General features: G+C 39.1%; 1 protein-coding gene across 4 annotated transcripts in view; it reads left to right on the forward strand.

Moving 5' to 3' along the window:
- hace1 (HECT domain and ankyrin repeat containing E3 ubiquitin protein ligase 1) overlaps nucleotides 1-22894 on the forward strand; it is a 53576-nt gene that overhangs the window by 7082 nt on the left and 23600 nt on the right. For all 4 annotated transcript variants that reach the window (XM_079838036.1, XM_079838037.1, XM_079838039.1 and 1 more), the window contains 9 exons: nucleotides 2252-2383; nucleotides 2461-2543; nucleotides 11491-11587; nucleotides 12317-12418; nucleotides 12492-12598; nucleotides 12666-12816; nucleotides 14595-14911; nucleotides 16129-16197; nucleotides 22438-22525. In XM_079838036.1, the coding sequence (XP_079694162.1) occupies nucleotides 2252-2383; nucleotides 2461-2543; nucleotides 11491-11587; nucleotides 12317-12418; nucleotides 12492-12598; nucleotides 12666-12816; nucleotides 14595-14911; nucleotides 16129-16197; nucleotides 22438-22525 (1146 nt within the window). The remainder of the gene's footprint in view (nucleotides 1-2251; nucleotides 2384-2460; nucleotides 2544-11490; nucleotides 11588-12316; nucleotides 12419-12491; nucleotides 12599-12665; nucleotides 12817-14594; nucleotides 14912-16128; nucleotides 16198-22437; nucleotides 22526-22894) is intronic.

Consider the following 22894-nt stretch of genomic DNA (forward strand, 5'->3'; position numbering starts at 1 on the left):
AACTACTTAAAGTATAAAAGTAAAAGTAATGTAAGGGGAAAAAATGCCATTAAAGGGATACTTCACCCAAAAATGAAAATTCTGTCATCATTTACTCACCCTCAAGTTGTTCCAAACCTGTATGAGTTTCTTTGTTCTGAAGATATTTTGAAGAATGTTTGTAATCAAGCAGAGAGAGCAACCATTGACTGCCATAGTAGGGGGAAAATGCTATGGCAGTCAATGGTTGCATATAATCTGCTTGGTTACAAACATTCTTGTTCAGTACTGGGATGGAGGCAAATGATAGAATATATAGAAAAATAAATAATTAAATGCAAAAACGCAATTCACAAGCGCGTATTGAACCGTGAATGCCGTACCGAACGGTTCAATATTATATTGAGAATTGTGGCATCCCTACTCTCTGACAATTAATATATTTATTATAGAGTTGTAATATAGAATTAAAAAATTAGAAAACCTAAAAACCCTACATTTTTGGGTTTATATCATATTAAAAATATTAAATGTTTTATTGTTGGCTGCTTCTTATTCACTTCTGCTCACCTTTTTTTTAAATAAAAAAATGTAAACACTTTTGTAATTAAACTCTCATGAATGAATTAACTAAATTAGTCTTATTAGAACCACATATTCCTGCAAGTATATCCAAACCTTTGACTGGGTTTATTGTTGTTGGTATTAATATTATTTTGTTATTATTCACTGCAAAAAATGCTTTTCTTACTTAGTATTTTTGTCTTGTTTTCAGTCCAAATATCTAAAAAATCTTACATTAAGAAGCATTTACTAGACAAGCAAAAGTTTTTGTCTTGTTTTGGGGGAAAATAACTCAAAATGAAGGGAGTTTTTGCTTAAAATAAGCAAAATAATCTGCCAATGGGGTAAGCAAAATAATCTTGTTTTCTGTTTGAATTAAGATTATTTTGTTTACCCCATTGGCAGATTATTTTGCTTATTTTAAGCAAAAACTCCCTTCATTTTGAGTTATTTTCCCCCAAAACAAGACAAAAACTTTTGCTTGTCTAGTAAATGCTTCTTAATGTAAGATTTTTAGATATTTGGACTGAAAACAAGACAAAAATACTAAGTAAGAAAAGCATTTTTTGCAGTGTTGGTATTTTAACATTGTCTACAGCAGAACAATATATTACATTTTAACCATAGATACAACAAAAATACTGCAAATGGAAATACATGTGCAAAATTCTATATGTGTAAACTATACATACATATGTTTTGTTATTTATACACTGATCAGGCATAAGATTATGACCGGTGAAGTGAATAACACTGATGATCTCTTCATCTTCTGTTAGTGGGTGGGATATATTAGGCAGCAAGTGAACATTTTGTCCTTAGAGTTGATGTGTTAGAAGCAGGAAAAATGGGCAAGTGTAAGGATTTGAGCGAGTTTGACAAGGGCCAAATTGTGACGTTTAGACGACTGGGTCAGATCATCTCCAAAACTGCAGCTCTTGTGGGGTGTTCTCGGTCTGCAGTGGTCAGTCTCTATCAAAAGTGCTCCAAGAAAGGAACAGTGGAGAACCGGTGACAGGGTCATGAAGGAACAGTGGAGAACCGGCCACAGGGTCATGAAGGAACAGTGGAGAACCGGCCACAGGGTCATGGAGGACCAGTGGAGAACCGGCCACAGGGTCATGAAGGACCAGTGGAGAACCGGCCACAGGGTCATGGAGGACCAGTGGAGAACCGGCCACAGGGTCATGAAGGACCAGTGGAGAACCGGCCACAGGGTCATGAAGGAACAGTGGAGAACCGGCCTAGGTTCTAGGGGTCTAGTGGAGTCCATGCCTCGACGGGTCAGGGCTGTTTTGGCTGCAAAAGGGGAACCAACACAATATTAGGAAGTGGTCATAATGTTAAGCCTGATCGGCGTATATGTGTGTGTTTTATTTATTAATATTGGCTCCAATTTTTTATTTTGTTTGATTTTTCTGAAGAAAGACTAACATGAAAGCCATAATTCGGATAGAATTAGAATTATAAATTGTACTAATAAACCTACCAATCTGTGTAAAAATAAAATGATGTTCCCATCTTTCCATGTTCAAAATGGTGGCTTACTCAGTGAATATTTATCCATGACATTTAATATTTTGGCTTAATGTATGTTTCTTTCACCAGAGAAAAGGCTGGCGAGCCTCTGGTTGAGTGGACAGAACGAGTCTGTAATATTAGTTCCTAATAGTTAGTTCTTCTTCCTCTCGTCCTCTCGTGTCTTTAGATTCATTGGCTGGCGGTGAATGGCCGGACTGAGCTTCTTCATGACCTGGTGCAGCATGTGACTAATGTGGACGTGGAGGACGCCATGGGCCAGACCGCCTTACATGTGGCCTGCCAGAACGGACACAAGACTGTACGGACCCCATCGCCACACTAGAGCTAAGAGTGCTTTTGCTAATGGTATAAAGTGATGTTGTGCTGTTTCCACAGACGGTGCAGTGTCTTCTGGACAGCGGAGCGGACATCAACAGGCCCAACGTATCTGGAGCCACCCCGCTGTACTTCGCCTGCAGGTGATCAAACTCACCACCATGATTACTGTTTGTTTCACTTCGGCATGAAAGTGCACATATGGTCAACATTTACAATGTGGCCCCTTAAGAAAATTAACGTCAATTCAGTGACTGAATCTGGACGGCTTTCTGGGTAATTAGGGGTCATTTTCCCGGTATATAAACAAGGCTTTCTTGTGCGTTTAACCCTCTGGGGGTCTTCTGTCATTTTTTTTTTAATGTTAAAAATCGTAGCTTCATCGGAATGGTCCGAAACTTTGTGACTTTATTGGTACTTGGTATATGAACAACCCCCAAAAAATTGGGGACAGGATTTGAAAAGTAAAAAAAAATAGTCACACTCAGGAACTTCAGGTCAAAAATGACCCCCATAGGAAATGAATGGGAAATTGGCATAAATATGAAAATACAGAGGGTTTTTTTGTGCATACAATTTACAAATCAGTCAGGATGCAGAAAAAAAGGACTCAACAGTGAAGGGGTGAATCTCTAAAACATCAAGAGTGCAAAACAGACAAAAAAACACAATTAGCTTTTGGAATGGCACGCGTTAATTTGTGTGTGCGTGTGTTTTTGTGTGTATAAGTGTGTGTGTGTGAGTTTTTTTGTCTGTTTTGCACTCTTGATGTTTTAGAGATTCACCCCTTCACTGTTGAGTCCTTTTTTTCTGCATCCTGGCTGATTTGTAGATTGTATGCACAAAAAAACTCATTTCCCATTCATTTCCTATGGGGGTCATTTTTGACCCGAAGGTCCTGAGTGTGACTATTTTTTTTTTACGATCACTTAGACTTTTCAAATCCTGTACCCTTTTTTTGGGTGTTCATATGCCAAGTACCAATAAAGTCACCAAGTTTCGGAACATTCTGATGAAGCTACGATTTGTAATTTTTTTTTAATAAAATGCAAGATCCACTATAGTGGTAAAAATGTGCTATTGCGTGATAAAAATGCTCAATGTGTCCACCGGATGGCACCGATCTCATAAAAAAATTTCTTTCGTGAGGCCACGGCTTGACCCTAAAATGAAATACAGCTTTAATAAAATTTTTTTTTTAAAAATTATATATATATATATATATATATATATATATATATATATATATATATATATATATATATATATATATATATATATATATATATATATATATATATATATATATATATATATATATATATATATATATATATATATATATATATACATTTTTTATTATATTCAATGGGAAAAAATTGGTCATAATTATTGCATAAATATTAATTAATAATCATAAAATTATCTCAAAACACCAAAAAAGAAAATAAAAAATATTATTGAACAAAAATATATTTCATTGATTTTACTCAAATCTTTTTTTATCTTAATCCTGCCCTCCGGGTCATTTTTGACCGGAAGGCCCTGAGTGTGACCCATAAATGAAGAACCCCAGAGGGTTAATGAGAATAACTGGAGAATGAGCTTTCTTTGCTGTAATGACAGGCTAATAGGAATGTGTCCGGATCAGGATGAGCCGCTGTCGCGATTCTGAGTGTTCAGATGTGGTTGCTGAGCAACAGCACTGCATCCATCCCTTGTTTTGATTACTGATATGAGTCCACTCAACACTGATGATGATCAACACTAACATGCCTCACAACAGATCATTAAAACGAGTAATTAAACGTACAGCTGATCTGGGCACGATCTGACTCTTATAATGTCATACTGGCTTTTGTGATGCTCGTGTATTGTAAATACACATCTGTTTGGGTTTTGGGAATGGCAGTGCCATCATTACAGATGGGCAATCAGGATGAGCTACTAAAGTTATTCAGTCGAGAGCAGCGAGTGATTTTCTGTTAGTCTTTTGTTGTTTGTATTCATATTAACAGCAGATTAACAGCTCTGTCAGACGTCCAGCTTTGCTTTGGGTGTGTGTGTGTGCGCTCAGAAAACCAAACACTCACCTAAAGGATTATTAGGAACACACACTAAAACTGTGTTTGACCCCCTTTGGCCTTCAGAACTGCCTTAATTCTACGTGGCATTGATTCAACAAGGTGCTGAAAGCATTCTTTAGAAATGTTGGCCCATATTGATAGGAGAGCATCTTGCAGTTGATGGAGATTTGTGGGATGCACATCCAGGGCACGAAGCTCCCGTTCCACCACATCCCAAAGATGCTCTATTGGGTTGAGATCTGGTGACTGTGGGGGCCATTTTAGTCCAGTGAACTCATTGTCATGTTCAAGAAACCAATTTGAAATGATTGGAGCTTTGTGACGGTGCATTATCCTGCTGGAAGTAGCCATCAGAGGATGGGGACATGGTGGTCATAAAGGGATGGACATGGGCAGAAACAATGCTCAGGTAGGCCGGGGCATTTAAACCATGCCCAATTGGCACTAAGGGGCCTAAAGTGTGCCAAGAAAACATCCCCCACACCATTACACCACCACCACCAGCCTGCACAGTGGTAACACGGCATGATGGATCCATGTTCTCATTCTGTTTACTCCAAATTCTGACTCTACCATCTGAATGTCTCATCAGAAATCGAGACTCATCAGACCAGGCAACATTTTTCCAGTCTTCAACTGTCCAATTTTGGTGAGCTTGTGCAAATTGTAGCCTCTTTTTCCTCTTTGTAGTGGAGATGAGTGGTACCCGGTGGGGTCTTCTGCTGTTGTAGCCCATCCGCCTCAAGGTTGTGCGTGTTGTGGCTTCACAAATGCTTTGCTGCAGACCTCGGTTGTAACGAGTGGTTATTTCAGTCAAAGTTGCTCTTCTATCAGCTTGAATCAGTCGGCCCATTCTCCTCTGACCTCTAGCATCAACAAGGCATTTTCGCCCACAGGACTGCCGCATACTGGATGTTTTTCCCTTTTCACACCATTCTATGTAAACCCTAGAAATGGTTGTGTGTGAAAATCCCAGTAACTGAGCAGACTGTGATATACTCAGACCGGCCCGTCTGGCACCAACAACCATGCCACACTCAAAATTGCTTAAATCACCTTTATTTCCCATTCTGACATTCAGTTTGGAGTTCAGGAGATTGTCTTGACCAGGACCACACCCCTAAATGCATTGAAGCAACTGCCATGTGATTGGTTGATTAGATAATTATGAGAAATTGAACAGGTGTTCCTAATAATCCTTTAAGTGAGTGTATGTCAGAAGTTTAGAGTGATGTGACTCAAAAGTAATTTACAACATGGTATAATACATGATCTGTGGGGTATTTCGAGCTGAATAGAATCAAATAGGACAAAAACAGGGGTAGGGCGCCTTTGAATACCGCTGTGGACAATGGGTGGCCTTATAGTCAAAAACTCTGAGAACCGTCGGGATAAAGAGAATCTTGTTGAGCGAGTTATAGTTGGTTGGAGAGACAGGAAGCCCCAGCCGTACTTAAAGTTCTTACTTAAAATGACGTTTACCCTCAATAATCCAATAGCAACCCTCAAATATGTGAGCAGAAGAGCAGTTGAAATGCCCTGAGTTTCAGTTTAACCTTGATTTGAGCTGCTTTAGCATCACATAACTAATGGTAAACGTTATAAGTTTCCATACAGTACTACTTGATCATGAATAACATCAGGTATTTGTACATGCAAGTAACATTCAGAAACTGTATTTAAAACGTACAAGGATCAATAAATAAATACTAATACAAAACATAAGAAGAGACATGTATTTGTAGGACGGGTGTATGTTGAAGAGTCGCTAACAGAGTCATTTATTCACATAACGATCTCTCTCTTCTTCAGAGGCTTACGTTAATATTAAATATTAAAGGGTTAGTTCACCCAACAATCACTCTCAAGGCATCCTAGGCGTATATGACTTTCTTCTTTCAGCCAAACATAATCAGAGTTATATTAACAAATGTCCTGGCTCTTCCAAGCTTCATTATGGGAGTAAATAGAGCTTATAGAGTTTTTGAAGCCCAGAAAAGCACATCCATCCATTATAGCAGCTGTGGGCATGTGGCAACTGAGCCTAGTTTTGATGTAAAATGACAAAAAATGACTTGCACACTATGAAATATTTTTGACTTTCACCATTAAACTCCTCCTCCATCATGTGTGGACACACCCCCTACTGCTGATCGTCTCACTCTCTCTCCTCCTCCATCATGTGTGGACACACCCCCTACTGCTGATCGTCTCACTCTCTCTCCTCCCCCATCATGTGTGGACACGCCCCCTACTGCTGATCGTCTCACTCTCTCTCCTCCTCCATCATGTGTGGACACGCCCCCTACTGCTGATCGTCTCACTCTCTCTCCTCCCCCATCATGTGGACACGCCCCCTACTGTTGATCGTCTCACTCTCTCTCCTCCTCCATCATGTGTGGACACACCCCCTACTGCTGATTGGCTCACTCTCTCTCCTCCCCCATCATGTGTGGACACACCCCCTACTGTTGATAGGCTCACTCTCTCCTCCTCATCATGTGTGGACACGCCCCCTACTGCTGATTGTCTCACTCTCTCTCCTCCCCCATCATGTGGACACGCCCCCTACTGTTGATCGTCTCACTCTCTCTCCTCCCCCATCATGTGTGGACACGCCCCCTACTGTTGATAGGCTCACTCTCTCTCCTCCCCCATCATGTGTGGACACACCCCCTACTGTTGATAGGCTCACTCTCTCCTCCTCATCATGTGTGGACACGCCCCCTACTGCTGATTGTCTCACTCTCTCTCCTCCCCCATCATGTGGACACGCCCCCTACTGCTGATTGTCTCACTCTCTCCTCCCCCATCATGTGGACACGCCCCCTACTGTTGATAGGCTCACTCTCTCTCCTCCCCCATCATGTGGACACGCCCCCTACTGTTGATCGTCTCACTCTCTCTCCTCCCCCATCATGTGTGGACACGCCCCCTACTGTTGATTGGCTCACTCTCTCTCCTCCCCATCATGTGTGGACACGCCCCCTACTGTTGATTGGCTCACTCTCTCTCCTCCCCCATCATGTGTGGACACGCCCCCTACTGTTGATTGGCTCACTCTCTCTCCTCCCCCATAATGTGTGGACACACCCCCTACTGTTGATAGGCTCACTCTCTCCTCCTCATCATGTGTGGACACGCCCCCTACTGCTGATTGTCTCACTCTCTCCTCCCCCATCATGTGTGGACATGCCCCCTACTGCTGATCGTCTCACTCTCTCCTCCCCCATAATGTGTGGACACGCCCCCTACTGTTGATTGGCTCACTCTCTCTCCTCCCCCATCATGTGTGGACACGCCCCCTACTGTTGATTGGCTCACTCTCTCTCCTCCCCCATAATGTGTGGACACACCCCCTACTGTTGATAGGCTCACTCTCTCCTCCTCATCATGTGTGGACACGCCCCCTACTGTTGATTGGCTCACTCTCTCTCCTCCCCATCATGTGTGGACACGCCCCCTACTGCTGATTGTCTCACTCTCTCCTCCCCCATCATGTGTGGACATGCCCCCTACTGTTGATTGGCTCACTCTCTCTCCTCCCCATCATGTGTGGACACGCCCCCTACTGTTGATTGGCTCACTCTCTCTCCTCCCCATCATGTGTGGACACACCCCCTACTGTTGATAGGCTCACTCTCTCCTCCCTATCATGTGTGGACACGCCCCCTACTGCTGATTGTCTCACTCTCTCCTCCCCCATCATGAGCGGACACGCCCCCTACTGCTGATTGTCTCACTCTCTCCTCCCCCATCATGTGTGGACACGCCCCCTACTGCTGATCGTCTCACTCTCTCTCCTCCCCCATCATGTGTGGACACGCCCCCTACTGTTGATTGGCTCACTCTCTCTCCTCCCCATCATGTGTGGACACGCCCCCTACTGTTGATAGGCTCACTCTCTCCTCCTCATCATGTGTGGACACGCCCCCTACTGTTGATTGGCTCACTCTCTCTCCTCCCCATCATGTGTGGACACGCCCCCTACTGCTGATTGTCTCACTCTCTCCTCCCCCATCATGTGTGGACATGCCCCCTACTGTTGATTGGCTCACTCTCTCTCCTCCCCATCATGTGTGGACACGCCCCCTACTGTTGATTGGCTCACTCTCTCTCCTCCCCATCATGTGTGGACACACCCCCTACTGTTGATAGGCTCACTCTCTCCTCCCCATCATGTGTGGACACGCCCCCTACTGCTGATTGTCTCACTCTCTCCTCCCCCATCATGAGCGGACACGCCCCCTACTGCTGATTGTCTCACTCTCTCCTCCCCCATCATGTGTGGACACGCCCCCTACTGCTGATCGTCTCACTCTCTCTCCTCCCCCATCATGTGTGGACACGCCCCCTACTGTTGATTGGCTCACTCTCTCTCCTCCCCATCATGTGTGGACACACCCCCTACTGTTGATAGGCTCACTCTCTCCTCCCCATCATGTGTGGACACGCCCCCTACTGCTGATTGTCTCACTCTCTCCTCCCCCATCATGAGCGGACACGCCCCCTACTGCTGATTGTCTCACTCTCTCCTCCCCCATCTTGTGTGGACACGCCCCCTACTGCTGATTGGCTCACACTCTCTCCTCCCCCATCATGTGTGGACACACCCCCTACTGTTGATTGGCTCACTCTCTCTCCCCATCATGTGTGGACACGCCCCCTACTGCTGATTGTCTCACTCTCTCTCCTCCCCCATCATGTGTGGACACGCCCCCTTCTGCTGATTGTCTCACTCTCTCTCCTCCCCCATCATGTGTGGACACGCCCCTTACTGTTGATCGTCTCACTCTCTCTCCTCCCCCATCATTTGTGGACACACCCCCTACTGTTGATTGGCTCACTCTCTCTCCTCCCCATCATGTTCGGACACACCCCCTTCTGCTGATCGTCTCACTCTCTCTCCTCCCCATCATGTGTGGACACGCCCCCTACTGCTGATTTTCTCACTCTCTCCTCCCCCATCATGAGCGGACACGCCCCCTACTGCTGATTGTCTCACTCTCTCCTCCCCCATCATGTGTGGACACACCCCCTACTGCTGAACGTCTCACTCTCTCTCCTCCCCCATCATGTGTGGACACGCCCCCTACTGTTGATAGGCTCACTCTTTCCTCCCCATCATGTGTGGACACGCCCCCTACTGTTGATTGGCTCACTCTCTCTCCTCCCCATCATGTGTGGACATGCCCCCTACTGCTGATTGTCTCACTCTCTCCTCCCCCATCATGTGTGGACACGCCCCCTACTGCTGATTGTCTCACTCTCTCTCCTCCCCCATCATGTGTGGACACGCCCCCTACTGCTGATTGGCTCACTCTCTCTCCTCCCCCATCATGTGTGGACACGCCCCCTACTGCTGATTGTCTCACTCTCTCCTCCCCCATCATGTGTGGACACGCCCCCTACTGCTGAATGTCTCACTCTCTCTCCTCCCCCATCATGTGTGGACACGCCCCCTACTGCTGATCGTCTCACTCTCTCTCCTCCCCCATCATGTGTGGACACGCCCCCTACTGTTGATAGGCTCACTCTCTCTCCTCCCCCATCATGTGTGGACACGCCCCCTACTGCTGATCGTCTCACTCTCTCTCCTCCCCCATCATGTGTGGACACGCCCCCTACTGTTGATAGGCTCACTCTCTCTCCTCCCCATCATGTGTGGACACGCCCCCTACTGCTGATTGGCTCACTCTTTCTCCTCCCCCATCATGAGCGGACACGCCCCCTACTGCTGATTGGCTCACTCTCTCTCCTCCCCCATCATGAGCGGACACGCCCCCTACTGCTGATTGGCTCACTCTCTCTCCTCCCCCATCATGTGTGGACACACCCCCTACTGTTGATAGGCTACAAGTTTGTTGTGGTGCTAGTTGAAACTTAAAGGGATAGTTCACTGAAAAATGAAAATTAGCCCATGATTTTCTCCCCTTCAAGCCATCCAATCAGAGTTTTATTAAAAAATATCCTGGCTCTTCCAAGCTTTACCAAAAAAGCGCATCCCTCCATCATAAAAGTACTCCATACAGCTCCAGAGGGTTAATAAAGGCCTTCTAAAGCGAAGAAAAATATCCATATGCATAACTTTATAAACTATAATCACCAGTGTTGAGGGTAACGCATTACAAGTAACTTGAGTTACGTAATAATATTACTTTTTCCAAGTAACTAGTAAAGTAACGCATATACTTTTCAAATTTACAACAAAATCTGAGTTACTTTTTCACATTAATTTGACTGACAGCCTGCCCCCATGTTGAGGAAAATAAGTGCAGAGGTGTGTGTGTGTGTGTGTGTGTGTGAACATGAGGGTTATTGTAGTTCCAGACTCAATGTGAGCATTTATTTATCTCACTTGCACAATAAAGATTCTGTTCTCCTCAAAATGAATAAAATCAGTCAAATGCAAAATCAGAGTACTATGCAAACCTCCAATAATTAAATATGTTAAATAAAACAACTATTTTTATGCATAATATACCTTTATATTTAATTTACCAATGTCTTGATGCTGACCTTTGATGATGAAAATTACTAGATTTTTAGTTTTTATTGGTAAAACTTTTTTCTCCGGCATCCTATTCTCCATTATCCAGAGCTGCGCCCTCTACTGTTCATGCGTCAATCTGCATTTTAACCTCAGCCTGGGGCTTATTATTTACATTTTGGTATGAAGAGGTCTTTACCGTTGCACAAAAATATAACACTTTTGTTATAAACAAAAACAAGCCCAGCCCAGGTGAGAAAAATAACGCAAAAGTAACCGTAACGCATTACTTTTCTTAAAAAGTAACTAAGTAACTCAATTAGTTACTTTTTAAGGAAGTAAAGCAATATTGTAATGCATTACTTTTCAAAGTAACATTCCCCAACACTGCACATGACGTGTTGACGAACACGGAAGCGCAGAGGATAGAGCAAAATAAATCACGAACAATATTTTTTATTTTACATTTTTTTGATATTGTGCAGTTTACAAGCTTCTGTGATTGTGTTTTAGTCACGGCCAGAGGGACACGGCTCAGATCCTGCTGTTCAGAGGAGCCAAATATCTGCCCGACAACAACGGGGTCACGCCGCTGGACCTGTGTGTGCAGGTGAACACACTCCTCAGACTATCATTCATTGGTTATTATTTATATATATCATTTTTTATAGTTTAGTTTTCATGTTAATTTTAGTTCCATTTTTAGTAGGGCTGTCAAAAGATTAATCGCGATTAATCGCATCCAAAATAAAAGTTTGTGTTTACATAATATATATGTTTGTGTACTCTGTTAATTATTATTTATATATAAATACACACACAAGCATGTATATATTTAAGAAAAAAATATTATTTTTATATATAAAACATTTATATTTATATATATTATAGATTATATAAATGTATACATGAATTTTTTTCCAAATTCTTTTTCAACATTTAACCCTTCCAAGAGCACCAGAGGATACAAGGATTCCAGCAGCGCTCCAGTTCTCTTTTGTCTAAGCAAATGTTTTTCTCGGACAAGTGAATGACAGATTTGCTTGTGAACAGGCTTAATGTCGAGCCCTGGTTTAGGGTTAATTGAATGTAATTATGCATCATTTATAGTTATTACTATAGTAAGTACATGTAACGTGTGTTTTTAATAGTGTTAGTTAACGATATTAACTGTGTGTGTGTGTGTGTGTGTGTGTGTGTGTGTGTGTGTGTGTGTGTGTGTGTGTGTGTGTGTGTGTGTGTGTGTGTGTGTGTGTGTGTGTGTGTGTGTGTGTGTGTGTGTGTGTGTGTGTGTGTGTGTGTGTGTGTGTGTGTGTGTGTGTGTGTGTGTGTGTTTTAGGGTGGTTATGGTGAAACATGTGAAATCCTGATCCAGCATCACGGCCGGCTGTTTCAGACTCTGATTCAGATGACCCAGAACGACGACATTAAAGAGAGCATGGTACGCCCCATCTGTCCTTCTATATGAGTTTATGTGCATTAATGTCTTTAACATGCTGAATATTATTCCTCAGCTGCGGCAGGTTCTGGAATATGTTTCGCAGCAGAATGACTCGGACTACCAGAGGATCCTGACCAGCCTGGCCGAGGTGGCCACCACCAATGGACACAAACTGCTGAGGTATCCACAGCTTCAGACGGCTCTCTGCTTTTTAAAACCTCCTTTACTCAAATCTGTTTCCTCTCAGCTTGTCCAGTAACTTCGAGGTCCAAACAAAGAGTTTACTCCGGATTATCCGGATCTTCTGTCATGTGTTCTGCCTGGGACCGTCCTCCCCAAACAACGGGAATGACCTGTGCTACAACGGAAACAAGACGCCGCGGAGCCAGGTGTTCAAGGTCAGAGGGCATTATAGAGCAGACGGCGTGTTTAAAGGCCAGTGTTCAGAGGCTTAAAGAAACGGATGTTCTGGTTACAATACAATACAATACAATACAATACAATAAAAATACAATACAATACAATACAATACAATACAATACAATACAATACAATACAATACAATACAATACAATACAATACAATACAATACAATACAATACAATAAAAATACAATACAATACAATACAATACAATACAATAAAATAAAAATACAATACAATACAATACAATACAATACAATACAATACAATACAATACAATGAAAATAACCATTAATAATAATAATAATAATAATAATAATAACAAATCTATACTTTTATTATATTATTAAAAACTACATTTTTCAATTTTACAGTACAATTTTACTTTTTTCATTTTTAATTTTACAGTATATTGCAATAGTAAAATATTTCTTTATTAATTTAATAAATATATTTTTTAATAATAATAATTTTGTCTTTAACTGATCACATGCTTGAGAATCATTTTTTTTATAAATACAATAAAATACAGTAAAATAAAATACAATACAATACAATAAAATCAAATTAAATATACAATAAATAAATAAATAAAAATAAAAAATACAGTAAAATAAAAATAAAATAAAATAAAGAAATAAAATAAAATAAGATAAAATACAATAAAATAAAATATAAAATACAGTAAAATAAAATACAATACAATAAAATTTAATTAAATATACAATAAATAAATAAAATAAAATAAAAAATACAGTAAAATAAAAATAAAATAAAATAAAAAAATAAATAAAATAAAATAAAATAGAATAAAATAATAAAATACAATACAATAAAATACAATAAAAATACAATAAAATATAAAATACAGTAAAATAAAATACAATACAATAAAATTCAATTAAATATACAAAAAAAACATTAAAATAGAATAAAATACAATTAAATAAAATTAAATTAAATTATATAAAATACATTAAAATAAAAAACAGTAAAATAAAATACAATACAATAAAATAAAATAAAAAAACAATAAAATTAAAAATACAATAAGATACAATTAAATAAAATTAAAAATACATTAAAATTAAAAATACAGTAAAATAAAATACAATACAATAAAATAAAAAATACAATAAAATAAAAATACAGTAAAATAAAATACAATACAATAAAATAAAAAATACAATAAAATAAAATAAAAATACAATACAATAAAATAAAATAAAAATACAATACAATAAAATACAATGAAAATAACATTATTATTAATAATAATAATAATAATAATAATAATAATAATAATAATAACAACAAATCTATACTTTTATTATAATTATTGAAAACTAAATTTTTCAATTTTACAGTACAATTTTACTTTTTTTTTCAATTGTAATTTTACAGTGTACTGCAATAGTAAAATAATTCTTTATTAATTTAATAAAATGTGTTTTAATAATAATAATTATAATATTTTTTTGTCCAACTGATCACATGCTTGAAAATCGTTTTTTTAACGATTTGTCAATTTCAGATGTAACAAGTAATCTGTGAATATCATCTGACATATTTTAACTTTGATTACAACTATTTATGAATATATTCATATAATGCATTATAGCATACATTATGAACATCTTTATAATGCATTATGCGTAGAGGCTTTGAGTAAAGTGTTACCCAAGTGTGTAATAATATCTGAATGAAGGCTGAAGATCAGTCAGTTTGGCCTGTGGTCTTGTGTTGCGGTTTAGCCTCTGGAGCTGTTATGGCACTCTCTTGACGAATGGCTGGTCCTCATCTCCACTGAGCTGGAGAAGGAGAGCACAGACGCCACAACCTCATCCTCAGGAAATGACATCGCCTCACTTTTCCTGAAAAAGCAGGAGGCCGACCCCTCTGACCCCTCGGTGTCCAGCGAGAACGCCCCTCTGTTGCTGGAGGGCGAGTCCGTGATGAAGACGCCCGAGGGTTATGCCGACGGTCAGGATGTCATCTCTATGATAGCCAATCGCCTGAGCGCCGTCATCCAGGCCTTCTACATGTGTTGTTCCTGTCAGATGCCACACGGGTAAGACTCAAACTCAATACATTAACCCTTTACATTTACATGTGCACCTTAAAAGTGCCGAAATGCTTCAAAAAGTGTGGAATCTGTAAATACAGGAGAACCCTGAAGATGTGTACCAACTCATCATGTACTAAGTACGGGTGGGCGATCTTCCTAAAATTGTATATCATGATCTTATAACAGACAATAATGATCTTCCCAGTTCTGAGATGTACTATTGAGAATATCCAGACTGGAACAAGCCAATGGACTGCACAATTTAAAACACTATTGCATTAAATCAGTTGTCAAAATAGTCCCTGAGTTAAACTTTAAAACACTGCATAGTCTTCCAGGGCTCGACCATTTCACTCGCATTTGCAGATTTCAGATTTAAATATTCATACTTTTAGTATTATTATATTTTTTATTAATCATGAAAAGTAGTAGTATTCCCTAACAGTACATTTTAATTCTTAATCTATTATACTATTATTTGTATTAATTCTTATTATTAATGTGCATTATTTACTTATATTTATATATGCTATATTTATTTACTGTATTATAGTTATCTAGAAAAATGAAAAGCGTCTCTATAGAGATTCATATCACTAACATTATAAATACATTATACAATTTTGTAGATTATAAACTCAAAAATCTAAATTTATTAAAAATCCATAATTCTTTTTTTTTTATTGACTGAAAATGTGTTTCTGGGTCAAACGTGATAATCAGTCATAATCACAAAATGTTTAAAATATTGATCAAAATGTTGAGGTCATAATGTAACCTAATAAGACTATTTTTGGTTTAATGTAATAGCTTGTTTTGTATAAAACTCTGATCAAATGTATTATATTGAAAGATTAGTATTACATTATTATAACTGTGAACTGTGGTTACAGTAATACATGTAATGTAATACATTTCTCATATAATAACCTATTACATAATGTGAAAAATCACTATTACATTCTGAACTCAAGATTTTCTTATGTTTTCATTATTACATTCTGAATATTGTGTTACATTAATAATGCAATACGCATCAGATTATGTGCAGTTGTCACATTATGAGTTGGTATATGAGTGTTTAATAATGTGGTCTAATCGTCAGCCCGGCTGCTTCTCTAATGATAATGTTATTAGATCATTAAATCACTCTTTAATTAATGCATAATTGATATAGTCTGATGATGGAGAGAGCCTGCTTACTCTTCCTTCTCTGACAGCATGACCTCTCCGCGATTCATCGAGTTCGTCTGTAAACATGATGAAGTGCTCAAGTGTTTCGTGACGAGGTAAGTCAAGAGCAAGACTTTTAGAAATGCCTTACACTGCAGGGCTCGACTTTAACGCTTGTTAAGTGGATTTTTGAAGGGCAGACAGGGTTTTTCCTGGGTCAAAAATGGTCTTAGGTGGTGGTTGACACACACACACACACACACACCGTACCCACGTGATCTGCGAGCGCAATACTGACAATACATTTAAAAAATGCTTGTAATTTTGATCATCTTATTTTGATATCTCATATATATATTATGTATGATCTCTTACATCGATGTTTGTTTCTTTTATTCCTCATTTTTTACACTATTTGTTAGGGCTGTCAAAAGATTAATCGCGATTAATCGCATCCAAAATAAAAGTTTTTACATAAGTGTTTACATAATATATGTGTGTGTACTCTGTTAATTATTATTTATATATAAATACACACACAAGCATGTATATATTTAAGAAAAAAATATTATTTTTATATATAAAACATTTATTTATATATATTATAGATTATATAAATGTATATACAGTATATACATGCAAATATTTCTTAAATATATACATGAATGTGTGTGTATTTATTTATAAATAATAATTAACAGAGTACACACACATATATTATGTAAACACAAACTTTTATTTTGGATGCGATTAATCTTTTGACAGCCCTACTATTTACAGATAATTGTTTTGGTTTATAATCATATCAATATTAAAAAATAGCATTAAAAATGAACAAATAGCCTAATTTTCTGCCATATGCAATTTAATAAAAATGATCAGCTAGCTAACAACAACTTTGTTCTGGGTTCACCTCACTCCAGTCTAAATGATTGTAGGCGATTTATTTTACTACACATTGTCAACAGAAATAAACTGAAATACTGTTGATAATTAAAAATAATTCTTACTCTCCACTCTTGCTAAATTGTGTAAGCACACTTGTGTTCTCATTTCAGATGTGTTCGAGTAAATGAATAAACTGATTCGTGAGTTCAGTGTTGGACAGATCAGTTGTTCTAACCAGTCGTTAAAATGATTCGGTTCAAAGGAGTCATTAGGTGGCGAATCGGACATTGTGTGCGAATCCCGTCTGTTAGAACATCGCGAAAGATGTCAACACACAGAAAACACTTTATAACTGAATATAATTTGTTTCTTGTTTATTGAAAGTATGCTTTATGTCAGCTGGTCAGAGAAGAGTCAACGTTTTTTGAGCGAAATTCACACCCAGCGGGAATTCTAGGAAAAAATTGTCCGAATGGGCCACGTGCAACATGGTTTCGGTCTTCCGACCTTTTGATTTGGCTTAATATGTGAAATATGAGAGAGCTAACAGCTAACACAGTGATTATTTTGAAGATTATTTTAACTAGGGACTCACAAAACACGAGAATGATTCTGCCTTTATTTAGTGTGAGTGGCGATTGATAGTGAATAATAATATAATACAAAACACAAATCATTCTCGAGTTTTGTGAGTCCCTAGTTATTTTTGGTTATTTTGCAGGCTAGGCTACTTGTCTCCTTCACTCTGCCAGGGTTTTTCCTGCATCTAATTTTTTTTGGCGGCCGCCAAAACAAATTTTTGTCCCGCCAAAGCCGAAAGCCTAATGAGTTCTTGTGATTTATGAGTGATGTAGAATAGATGCTGCGCTTGTGACTGAGTGACAGAGAACCGATCAGAGCTCCTCCCCTGCACACACTCTCTGGGTCTTCAAAATAATCAGTGTGTGTTAGCTGTTAGCTCTCTCATATTTCACATATAATGAACTGACGGTACTCGCGCAGCCTCATGAGGAGAAATCACAACATATGAAACTCATTTAAAGGTGCAGTGTGTAGTATTCTGAGGATCTATTGACAGAAATGCAATATAATATACATAACTATGTTTTCAGTGGAGTATAAAGACCTTACATAATGAACCGTTATGTATTTATTACCTTAGGATGAGCCGTTTCTATCTACACACACCGTGGGTCCCTTATGCTGCGTTCACACCAAACGCGAATAGAGCATCAAAATCGCGCCTACCGCGTCTAGTTTCACGCGCGAACATTTTGAATGCATTCGCGCGTCCACGGCGAATTGGACGCGCGTAGAAATCGAGCGCTGGAAGCGAAATTGACGCGCGTTCAAGGCACTCCAGGAAAAAATATGTCATAAAACACCTCTGCCTCTTTTCATTTTCATTAAAAAATATATATTAAGCATTAATAGCCACACAGATGTGGTCCAGGCAACTACATTATCTTCACTGCATGTATATTTAAATATCCTTAAAATATAAAGTTATGAAACTTCTCTTTGCCCTCAGTCAAAATGATTTGGCAGACAAAAAATGATAGATTCATGAGAGGAAAGATCGCCCGTTAGATCTACACAAGACGAGCCACTACAGGCCATCAGAGCCAGCGGCAGACGGCAGAAGGACTGGCCGAGGAAAGGCTGCTCTCGCCGGGGTTAATGAGCGCTGAGCGTCCGGTGATCGCCTGGAGCTCACAACTCCAAAAACACAAGATTATTATTTTAAATAAGCGCTCTCTTTATAAATAAACCACAGATTTGAGCTTCAAACAACTACATTCCCACCTGAAAAAATCTTAAAACTACATTTTGTGACACAATAGTACTATTTTTAAATTATGCAGGGTTTCTCATCACATCACTTCACCACGTGACAGCAGCAAGCAGGCTCCTGATTGGTTAACGCGGCGCGAATTGACGCCAAAGTTCAAATTTTTCAACTCGGGCGTCAGACGCGAATTCGCTTGAAAAGCGTGAATGCACAAAAGCACCATTCGCGTGTAACGCGCGTATCATGCAAGACGCTCAATTCGCGTCCAATTCGCGTCCTTCGTGCCGCGCGTCTCAACGCACCTTTCCATTGACTTAACATTGAAATCACTCGCGCCAGATGCTCTATTCGCGTTTGGTGTGAACGCAGCATTACAGTGAAACCGCCATTTTGCGCCGCCATGTTTCCATGTTTCAAAATAGTCCCCAGCGCTCTCTGTGTAAGCAGGTTGTCACATTTGTTATGTTGACGGAAGTTAGCCTATTTTCAGGCGGTGCATAATATCATTGCGCCGCTGCACTCATGGTACGGCTCAAAGCTCTTGATTATTACGCAGGAATTAGAGTATAGTTCATAGCCATATCGGCCTAGAAATCACAACTTTTCATTTTCCGTCGGTCTTAGTACACGATGTAACTATACACACCACAACATGTAAATAGGAAAATGTTGGCGTTATTTTGTCACTTATTGAGCAGTAGGCTAGCTGGAGCCATTTATCTCCAGTCTTTGTGCTAAGCTAGGTTAGCTGGAGCCATATACCTCCAGTCTTTGTGCTAAGCTAGGCTAGCTGGAGCCGTATACCTCCAGTCTTTGTGCTAAGCTAGGCTAGCTGGAGCCATTTACCTCCAGTCTTTGTGCTAAGCTAGGCTAGCAGGAGCCATTTACCTCCAGTCTTTGTGCTAAGCTAGGCTAGCTGGAGCCGTATACCTCCAGTCTTTGTGCTAAGCTAGGCTAGCTGGAGCCATTTACCTCCAGTCTTTGTGCTAAGCTAGGCTAGCAGGAGCCATTTACCTCCAGTCTTTGTGCTAAGCTAGGCTAGCTGGAGCCGTATACCTCCAGTCTTTGTGCTAAGCTAGGCTAGCAGGAGCCATTTACCTCCAGTCTTTGTGCTAAGCTAGGCTAGCTGGAGCCATTTACCTCCAGTCTTTGTGCTAAGCTAGGCTAGCTGGAGCCGTATACCTCCAGTCTTTGTGCTAAGCTAGGCTAGCTGGAGCCGTATACCTCCAGTCTTTGTGCTAAGCTAGGCTAGCTGGAGCCATTTACCTCCAGTCTTTGTGCTAAGCTAGGCTAGCAGGAGCCATTTACCTCCAGTCTTTGTGCTAAGCTAGGCTAGCTGGAGCCGTATACCTCCAGTCTTTGTGCTAAGCTAGGCTAGCTGGAGCCTTATACCTCCAGTCTTTGTGCTAAGCTAGGCTAGCGGTGGGTGTGTCAGACAGAGTTATGGCACGAGATGAGAATGGTATGTATGGACTTATCTAACTCTGGGGGATACGGTGAATAAGCTAAAGTCCCAAAAAGTCGGCGTGTTCCTTTAACCTACCACAGTAAAAATGAAAAATGTGGACTTTTAGATAACGCTGTCAAAATCCATGACAGCCATATCCACAAGTCTAAAGTTACAGCCTCAAAAGCAAACTTTATTGTCTTTTGCTCTGAATTAAAGAGTTTTGCTGATTCGCTGTGTAAACTTAAAAGAAACAGAAAAGCAGTTAAAACATCACAGATAATAAATACGATTATAAAGTCACCTGTGAACCAAAATACAGTGTTTAGATGAGATTTTCCTATACGCACAACCGGCGTAACGTCATAGACTGTCTCTGAACAGATTCACGCCCACTTTTAGGGGAAAATAAACTAGACTCCCATAGACTTCAACACAAAATAGCGGCACAAAATAACGTCCGCTCACAGCCGTCAGGCTTGAATACCTTAAGAAATCACCAATATTAAACATGTCAAGTAATTATATGTCCAGCCGGCCTGCCATAGAGTGTGAAAGATACATCCACACACTTCATTTGGTCAATTTAAAAAACATGTCCCTTCATTCTCCCAGCGTCAAATTGGTGTAACAACCCCACCCAGTGGCCAGAGGTGTCTTACCCGGACATCTACACGTTCCTCATGGAGTCGCCAGGTCAGCCAGTGAATGATTTGACTTCCTTTTTGAATCATGAAGTACGGATGATGCTATCGGAAGCTAAGTCAGGCTAGTTGTATGGCTGGACAGAAAAGTGCTCTCAGTACTCTAAATATAAAGACATAATATATACATTTAAAGATGTTTACTAGCAAAAACTAAGTCAAATCATTCACTTGTTACACCAATTTGACGCTGGGAGAATGAAGGGACATGTTTTTTAAATTGACCAAATGAAGTGTGTGGATGTATCTTTCACACTCTATGGCAGGCCGGCTGGACATATAATTACTTGACATGTTTAATGTTGGTGATTTCTTAAGGTATTCAAGCCTGACGGCTGTGAGCGGACGTTGTTTTGTGCCGCTATTTTGTATCGAAGTCTATGGGAGTCAAGTTTATTTTCCCCTAAAAAATAAAGGGCCGTTGACTAAATGAACAGTTAAGTTCCCGGATGTGCCGGTAGTCCGTATACTAAAATTAAAAAAACAAAAAGTAAAGCCTATTATTATTATTAATAATAACATTATTTATTTATTTATTTTTGTAAAGCATTTTTTCTTAGCTTTTATTTTATTATTTATGCATAATGTTTACTCTGTCCCTCAAAGTCTATTGTTCGACTTATTGTTAAAAATGTCAGTGTTAATGGAATGAATGTTAATTGTTCTTATGTGTAAGTTGTTAATAATAATAAAAAATATCATTCTTTCAAACATTTCATATTTGTATATTAAAAAAAAAATATTCAAAGCAATCTCAACATGTTTTACTGCAGTTGTAATTTTTCAGTGTAAATGATTGAATGTGACTATAGTGTCTAACTATTCTAATTGAATGTATTGATCAAATTGAAGAATTTTAAATGAAAGATGAAGCATATATATATATAAAAAAAAATATATATATATATATATATATAATTTATTTGTATTATACCTTTTATAAAGGGAAAAATAATCATAAATATACATATTTAAATATGTCAAAGCTGACTGAACACTGATGCTTCAGAATAAATGATATTTACAACACTAAAAAATCCTATTTTCTTCCGGAAAAGCCATTTTTTTTGTTTTTGAGTGAATGAAGTGAATGACTTATCCGAAGGACAAGCACGTGAAAAAGATGTCGAGCCCTTCATTGATTCATAATCTTCATGCATGTCTTTTCCAAACAATGAATGTTCATAGTGACAGCTGCTTTTTGAAATACACTGATCACTGATCAAAAGTGAAGACATTTATAATGAAACAAAAGATTATATTTCAAATAAATGATGTTCTTTTGAACTTTCTGTTCATCAAAGATCACACAAATATGAACTGTTGTCAACACTGATAATAATCCGAAATATCATCATATCAGAATGATTTCTGAAGGATCATGTGACACTGAAGTAAATATGGCAGATCTTCATTTTCAGGTCCACTATTCCTTTAAACTTTAGTTTATGGCTAGCATACGTCTGCGTGTGTAGCCCTATACGTTTAAAACACTTTCTCACAATCGCTCTTTCATTGTTCCCAGGAATCCCAAAATCATCTTCAACCACTTCCACTTCCTGCTGGAATGTCCTGAACTCATGTCTCGCTTCATGCATATTATCAAAGGCCAGGTAAGCAGGGGTCAGGGGTCAGGAAGAAATCAAAACCAAGCCCATATATTACATCTTCATATGAGGGCATCGAAACGCATTAGAGGCAGCGATATCACATTCATAATGATAAAACCAATATCTGTGTCCGTCTTCTTCAAATGATGACACTGCCGTATCATTCTAATTGCAGTTGAGTGTTCAATTGTAGTGTATATAGTCAAAAATATAATATAATATTATATATTCATAATGAAATATAATATTTAGCTGTGATGATTTTCGACCTTTAGTAATAATAATAATTGTATCACCCAAGAAGTGACATCATTGAACAAACTGTCTAGGATCACGTGAGTGACAATTGATTTTAAACCCTGATGTAGTTTT

Source organism: Gobio gobio (assembly GCF_949357685.1).
Source record: "Gobio gobio genome assembly, chromosome: 15".
Classification (NCBI taxonomy): Eukaryota; Metazoa; Chordata; class Actinopteri; order Cypriniformes; family Gobionidae; genus Gobio; species Gobio gobio.